Source organism: Typopeltis vanoorti, chromosome 9, assembly GCF_054136105.1.
Source record: "Typopeltis vanoorti isolate ZY-2024b chromosome 9, IOZ_Tvanoo_1.0, whole genome shotgun sequence".
Classification (NCBI taxonomy): Eukaryota; Metazoa; Arthropoda; class Arachnida; order Uropygi; family Thelyphonidae; genus Typopeltis; species Typopeltis vanoorti.
Genome location: NC_143557.1, coordinates 70843703 through 70851979, shown reverse-complemented (window position 1 = coordinate 70851979; position 8277 = coordinate 70843703). Strand labels below are relative to the sequence as shown.

The 8277-nt window shown below is 31.9% G+C and overlaps 1 protein-coding gene across 1 annotated transcript; it reads right to left on the bottom strand.

The window, feature by feature from the left end:
* Positions 1 to 574: 574 nt before the first annotated feature.
* LOC150103135 (uncharacterized) lies at positions 575 to 5915 on the bottom strand. Its single transcript, XM_090398235.1, has 4 exons — positions 4982 to 5915; positions 3555 to 3646; positions 2067 to 2262; positions 575 to 1390 (listed from the first exon to the last, which is right to left on the bottom strand). Exons 1-4 carry the CDS (start codon positions 5790 to 5792, stop codon positions 1110 to 1112), a joined length of 1380 nt encoding a protein of 459 aa, XP_090254361.1. The 5' UTR covers positions 5793 to 5915; the 3' UTR covers positions 575 to 1109.
* Between the last annotated feature and the right edge of the window lie 2362 nt (positions 5916 to 8277).

Genomic DNA, 8277 nt, shown 5'->3' with positions numbered 1-8277 from the left:
TCGCGGTATCAAGTAGCATCCAACTAGGACACCACTGTCAAACGGTGCGTGTAAAATCCTACCTTAGAAAGGAGGTTAGTGTGCTAAGATTTAATTAATTGCACAGGATGTATTTTTACTTATTTCCCTAATCTACCCTCCATCTACATTTCGTGGGACTTCTCACTGTACTTTCTAGACTATTTTCAAACAATAAATATCATTCTGTAGTGTTTCAGATAAAGTCAACATTGTTAGCAACCACAGCGCCACCACGCTTTGAAAAATTACTGTTTCTTTGCAGTTAATGGTCTGGTTTATCTTTTGCATTTATGTTTCGGACACAAAAATAGGTAAAAAAAGTGTCACAAAAACATTGTTTTGTATCATAGAATATTTATATTTCTTTCTCGTATAAGAAAATAGTACACATGTATTTTGGTATACAATAATAATAAAATAAAAATAACGTTCATCTTACATGTGTTCTTTTCTCATTATAAAATCTTGGACTACATATTTAATTACTAAATTTATTTTCATCAGGACGGAAATTTACATAAAATAAAAATACTGTTGAGCAAAATACTTCATGTATCTGGTCTTACTTCAAAAACAGTATCAACCAAATATATAACATACATGACATGAGTGTCATACTCAAGGAAGACATTGTTGATAACATCTAATGTTATAAGAATATATTTTCTCAATATTTAGTATGATGGGTATAATTCAAATATTTTAGCACCAATTATAGAAAACAACAGCAAAGATACAAATAACAGACATTCATTTATCTTAAAAAATATTTGACTATTCACGCTTATTAACAGAACAAATATAATATCAAAATATACATTGAACTATACAATTATAGTTCAGAATAATAAAAAAAACGATCATTTCACAAATATCAATGACAATTCCAACTGATATATAAAGTACACGTATCTTAATATATACATATAGGAAAATATGGCAGTCCAGTTTTTCAAAATACGTGGAAACATCTGTTGGATATGTTGTAATCTTTTAAAGATTTCATCGATTTCTTAGAGCACCGTTATCCTCCACACAACCCTGCAATTTTCAAAATATCTACACTTTTATTCATTCCAGAATGAAATTTATAGCACATGGAGATTATCACAGGATTTTGATTTTGGATAAGCTTTCTTTAGAATTCTTTTAATGACGCCTTTAGCTCTCCAAGATGATAAGTCCAAGTGGCGTGTTTTACCCTTTCCTTGAGATTCGCTGTCTCGTTTCCTTCTCTGTTTTTCCTGGTGTTTCGCCTTTATTCTGATCTGTGCTAGAATGCCGACCAATAGTTCGTCTATCTGGTGATTGATACCTACTGAAGTTTCGATGTACTTACAGCCCTGATTTGTAGCCAATGAACGTCCGTCTATACAAAAATAAAATTAAAAAAAAATAAGAAAGACGATTAAGGTAATTATGAGATAATTAAACGTATCTCAGTTTCTTTATTTAATTCAAAATTAAGTTTTATTTTTAAGTGTGAAATTAAATTATAACTAAATATAGAGCCAAAATAATTAATTTGGCAGAAGTAAGAGATAATAATATATAGGATATTATAGATCCATCCATATTTTATAGCAAAATATTGAAAAACTTAAAAAAGTTTCGAAAATATATCAAATAGCTTATGAGAATATAAACTTCAGCATGGGAGTTGCCTTGACATTGTTAGTCTTTAATAATTCGAAAAAAAAACAGCTGTCATCCAGTAATATCTAATTTAAGCACTAATTAAAACACTTTCTTTTATTAAAAAGAAAGAGAGAAAGAGCTGTAGTCTTTTAAGTAGTGTATACCAAGGCATCTCAGATGTACAATGTTATATTTTTATTAGCTATTTAGTAAATTTTCGGAACCTTTTAAAAGTTTTTTTTCTGCATTTGGCTATAAAATATGGCTGGATCCATAATACGTTTCATTTTAATATCAAATTTTAACACAATTTTACATTATTTATTTATTTATTTTTATTTTTTTTTCGTATTTTGGTTTGTTACGTATCTCAGAATTAGAAAGTTTCCAGAATTAATTAAACTTACCTTCAGTATTGACTGTCCTCAGTCTAACAAGATCGGTTTTGTTTCCCACAAGTATTACAGGTTTATCTTCTTCTTCACTATACCACTGACGAATTAAGCCTAAAAGGTGCTTTGCTTCCAAGTAACTAGCTCTGTCGGTGACAGAATAAACTACCACGTAAGCATCCGGATTCGGAACATTACTACGTGTTCCATTCTATAGACAGAAAAATATAATCATTATTTTTTTAAATGATGGTGAATGATATATTAAAAATGATTTAATGATAAAAGTTATATCACTATACGCAGCCAAGTTGCTAGCATTATTATTTAATTGAGTTAGTGAAGTCTATAAAAAATTAAATTTAACTGAAAAAATTTAATCTGCTAAAAAAAAAATTGACTTAAAACGATTATACTTTAAGTACAAATAGTTAGATACGCATCCTTATAAAGACTGGCTTAAAGGGGCGAAGCAAGAATGTTTTTCATCTTCCCCGTTATCTGTAGAGGACAGTGTAGGGATAAGGTGTTATTGAGCTATTGAAGCTCTGATCATGGCAGGAAGGTAACAGCAATAGCCGAGCCTCAGTTAGAACTTCATTAGCTACAGCATTGCCATCCATTACCCTCCAAGGGTATTGGATTGAATGAATCAATCACCTAGATAGGCATGTTCGCTATTGTATATTTTATAGTTACTAATTATAAAATATAAAAAGGTGTTTTAAGATATTAACAAAATGAAAAAAAAATAGTGAATTAAAAATTTATTACTTTAAATATTTATATATTAATTATTTAGAACTAAATTTTGTATAATTAATATTTATTTTATTAACATATTTTGAGTATATTTGTTGAAAATACAAATTAGTTTCTCTTTGCACATTATTAAAATTACTAATAAGTCACATCACATTAGGTTCTAGTTATTCCATGTACGAAAGATGCGAAAAAAAAAAAAAAAACATAAGTGAAATATAAGGAAGTGGAGGAGCGCCTCAATTACGCAGTCGGAAAAATACACGTCGTACGGTAAAAAGAAAACTTCGGTTGGAATCCCATCGCAGACACAAAGCATATTTAAAGAATTTACATATTTTTATTATTATTTTTTTTTTTTTACAGTAGTCGTGCTCTCCCTTGGCATATAAATCGGCCGATGAACACACATATAGTTAAACGCAGCAGATACTGTAATTCCATTTATTGTCTTAGCTACCCCCTGGTGTTAACTGTGGAAATAACTACACTGACTGGATAATCATTGATATTAATATTAATATATTAATATTAATGTCGAAATCCCTAACATCACATCAAACTCAAGGATGTCGTCTATTTTTTTATAATTATCGTTATCATCAATGCAGGGAATGTATTTCTTAAGCGATTGTTCGTAAAAAAAAAAAATACAACGAAACGAGTCTTCTAATATGCAACATTAATAAGCATATTTATTTATTGTTCAAAAGTTTATTCAACATTAACACTGATACTCACTGCCTGTTTTCGAAATGGGTGATGTTCAACAAATTCTAATTCCGACTCTTCTCCATTTAAAACAATGGCAACACACTTCTCATTACATTCATCTGTAAATAAAAATAATATTAAAATTATTAACAGAAATGATTAAAATAACTGCATCTTTTATTTTAAAAAAATCCTGAAATTTTGCATGTGATCAAACTGGTGGCCATAATTTATGCTTAAAAAAGCAGGAAGAACGTAACTGGCTTATTTATAAATTATAAATAAACAAGAATTTATTGCATAAACATTTAAGGCAATGAAAGTTTGAAATGTGCGCCACCAGTTGTTGATCAACATTTAAGCTATTGACTTTCCATAAATTTCATTTATAAGAATATTTTAAAATTTATTATTTTAAACATATAATATTAAATAATCTTAAGTATAATATATTTTATTATACATTAGATAAATATTATTTGATCATGCAGTATGCCATAAACAGTTGCGTAAAGTAAGCTATGCAACCAAGATTAATCATAAAATATTTAATATTAATATTATATTATATTAATTAATAATATAATAATATAATATCAATAGAAATATTAATATTATAGACACTGATAAATGTACGCCACAAATAAATTCAATCGAAAAAAAAAAAGGAATTTATTTTAAAGCGCCAAGATCTGACGTATCACCACACATGCACACAGAGCCTAAAAACGTGACTGTCAAAAAATGCTGTCGTTTGGCAGTGACGTCATTGTTTACAGTTACACGCGTCTTGCTAACTGACTCAGAAGTAAAACTTACTGACAACTCATTTGCGCAAAGCAATGACAATCACACTTGGGTAAATTCCAAAGTATTGCACTATTTGAATGCAATTTTTCGTTAATTTATATTACTTGATGAGTAGGTATTTCTTTAATTACTTAACCAATGAGAAATAGCATGCCTTGTATAATTATATATATAATATATTCAGGAACTGATATATTAAGATATGTGAATTGATTGCTACATAAATATTTACGGAAGTACTAATATTATAAATATTGTTGAATAATTAAGAAATATAAGAAAATATTTAAATATATATTTAAATATCACTGATAAATACTCAATGAAAATATATTAATGTGAAATATGATTTATTTTGATATATGTATATTAATTTATTTACTGAAGCCATTTGTTTTTATGTCTTACATATGGGAGCAATAATCACATGAAATAATTCTCTCATTATTTTCAACAATTATTAAAAGAATATTAGTGTAATAAAATTATGCATGAAGAATAATTTGTAAAAATAAAAGATTTAAGGTCTAGAATTTTTATTATGTTTTTTAGAAGAACACCTTAAAAATTTATATATCAATATATGTTATATATTCCATAATATTTCATAATAAAATAATGTTATCATGCTACAATTACCTTACCTGGAGAAATGTCATGATCACAAATGTATTCTGAAGTCATGAACTGATGGATCATTGCTGATTTTCCGACATCTGATGAACCTAAAACTAGTACAGAATATCTTGTGGAATCGACAGACTTTGTAAGATTGTTTTCTGTTGCTAACTGACTTTGATCATCGCGAGGAGGTGAGGTAGACATGACTGAATTCTCTACATCATCCCCTTCCGAGGAAGTTGGACTTGTCTGTCCACTTTCGCTCTGAGCAACAACTGGATCCGAAATGGATTTGAACCTGAAGGAATCTCCTCTATTAATCACTCCCTTTGAGGTCACGGCGAAATTTCGTAGGCGGGATACTTCAGTTTCATCTGCAGGTAAGGGTAGAGAACGATTCGATACCGTTCGCTGGGTACGGACGCGGTAGACGCGAGATTCCGTGGTGGCATTGGGGATGCTAACTCCGCGTTGACGAGGCTGTCCTTCTAAACCTGGAGACTGTGCCTTCTTCATTTTCCTCACCGAATTTTGACGAACTCCTGACCTTTCGGAATACAGCCGGTCAGTAACTGGACTCGCCCTATCGACCTTTGGCGCTCCGGAGAGAGGCGATAAAATCTCCGCTGAATACTGAAGAATTGGATCGGTAGACGAGCGATTAGCTGCCGTATTACATGGCGTTCTATCGTATCCGTAGCGTTTTTTATAGAGCATATCCGCCAGTCCTGTGTAGCTGATATCGGAGGCACTTCGGGGAATGATTAGGGACTTGTGTGTGGATGAGGAGCAGTTACCGGATGGTTCCATACGGGATGAAATATCTCTGGTCATCTTGAAAACTTGACTTCCGTGATATTTGCGAAGCGTATCAGTCGTAGAGGACGAATCAAGCTTCCATAATACACCGATGTCCAAGTGGAAAGATTCTCTCGCAGCAAGTCGACTATATAATAAGGCTTAGGACGAGGTCTTCACTGCTGCCTTTAAAAACAAGAGGACGGTATGAAGCGCGAGGAGCCAACGCTCTCCCATTTATGCTGGCAGATCTCTCCCCTCCCAACCACGTGGCCGAATGACGTCATACTTGGCAATTCGTCAGCGGCAACGTCGGAGGTGTGTGTGTGTGTGTGTGTGTGTGTGTGTGTGTGTGTGTGTGTGTGTGTGTGTGTGTGTGTGTGTGTGTGTGTGTGTATCGCTCCAGCATCCACAGACGCAGGTAATCCGAGAGACAGAGAGAGAGAGAGAGAGAGAGAGAGGGGCGATTCCGCATAATTTCAGCAGCAGTCGGAGTCGGGCCAAACGCCAACAGGGATTTCAATGGAAATGATTGCTGAAGCGTCAGGAAATAGACACGTGATTAATTCATTTGTAGATAGAAGGTGATGGAGTTTTTCACTTGAATAAACAGAGAGAACGCTAAAGAACACAATTTTCTCTGGAAGACTATTTTATCTTCTAGGTTTGTTTCCGTTCTTTCACTCAGCTCTCTTACTTTCTCGACTTCTGCTTTCATTCCAATCCTTTTGAGTGTTAGTTCTGATAGCAACATGACTTTACTTTTTTTCTGTAATATTGCTGTTTAGATCTGGCATACTAATGTGCATCGTTTCATTGAGATGTTTCTGTCTGATGTAAAATACGGTTCAACATCACAGACATCCTCGAAAGGAAGGTGATTATCGTAATTAAATGAATTATTCTCTTTGAAACAATATGCATACCATGTATCTATCATTCTGTGTGGGATTACCAAGAGAATGTATTAGTCCAACCATAGAATAGAAACAGCAGCAAACCAACAACAACAACAAAGGTTTTCTTTGATATCTTTTTAGATAATAGAAATTCAGCAGTGAATACTGTATCGAATAAAATAATTCGAAAAAAAAAGAGACTTTGGTTTTGGTATGTCTATTCAAGAAAATATCATCGCATTCTTAAGGAACTTATGGTAGATATCTGGGATATTATTACAGCATATTCATCTATTTATATTTATTGGTTTGCTTTCATTCCTCCTTTTTCGTGTATATATATGCTGAAGCTCAGGTACGAACATAATCAACCTGGTCTCACAAGTGTCAAAATAGATGGCAGTGGTCTCTTATTAAATTCATTAGATTTGAGGTTTTATTTGTGTTATCCTTACAACATATATATTCTACCTAGCTTACTTTTTTTTCATGTTCGACTTGACTTCTCGATCTTAAGATAAGGTGAACACAGCAATTATACTAAGATACTCCCAACTTTTATATTATATTTTATTTGGGCGCATTATTTATTTGAAGTTGTTCTTACTATTTCTAAATAACGAATGAATTGTTTAACCCTTTCTGTTGTAAATTTTCTTATTTTCTTTTCTTTTTTCATATTGAGAAAGTTAATTATTACTGATGTATTGACACTGTAGTTATCAAAAACTGCTCTCTTTTTCTCTCACTCATTTTCCGTACATCTAACTCGTGTTATATAATCGGATATTGATTTTTCTTCACTTGTTTTTTGCTTCTTTAATTTTAGATTTATTCTAACCATTTGTTCATCCGAATGAGGATTCTATCTTCGGTTTCGAGAGGAGCGTTTGAGAGTTTTTTTTAGACATATTTCATGTTTTAGTGATTAAACTTTTTTTATATATTTTCATTTAACAGCATTTATTTAAAGTTTTTAATTTGTATTATAATTCAAGATGCTTATAGATTGCTGTGTTTGCTTTTATTCAGCTAAAATTACGGAATATTATTTTGATCTCCTTGGGGGGGGGGGGGTAGTAATTGTCTACTTTTAAATGAGACGTTTACGTTATTTCTATTTTATTGCAGAAATCAAAACTATTTTTTTTTATCTCATTTGCCACTTTGTGTGTGTGTGTGTGTGTGTGTCGGTAAGCAAGTAAATCGAAATGCTTGAATTGATATAAGCAGCAGTTGATGAAGCCCATTCTTGAGGGAAACATCAAAACTAAATTTTGATTGTTTAATTCAATGGTGCATTAAGAATGAATTAAAAGAAACAAAAAGGCCAGTTCATTAACCTTTATTTGTATTTGGAAACTGTTTTTACAACTTAACATGTCCGGAAAAGGCTTCAAGTAGAATGATTCAACACCACCAAGCTATCATGTCCTGGATGGATCGTGTTAACTGATTATTGTTATTGAGAAATGTCTTATGGGAAATTTCTTGTTATATTTGATGCGATTTGCTAAATTTTGTGACTTCATAAACCAAATAGGATTGTAAGCACAGCTGTAGTTCGGTGTGGCACCACACCGAACTACAGTTCTAAGAAGTGAAACATGCATTGGTAACAT

Bases quoted from the DNA above. Each gene is read 5' to 3' on its own strand.
- LOC150103135 (XM_090398235.1), bottom strand. From the start codon at position 5,792: ATGACCAGAGATATTTCATCCCGTATGGAACCATCCGGTAACTGCTCC. The intron at 3,647-4,981 runs GTAAGGTAATTG...TTTTATTTACAG, and splicing joins TGATCATGACATTTCTCCAG to ATGAATGTAATGAGAAGTGT. The intron at 2,263-3,554 runs GTGAGTATCAGT...TTCTGTCTATAG, and splicing joins ACCCATTTCGAAAACAGGCA to AATGGAACACGTAGTAATGT.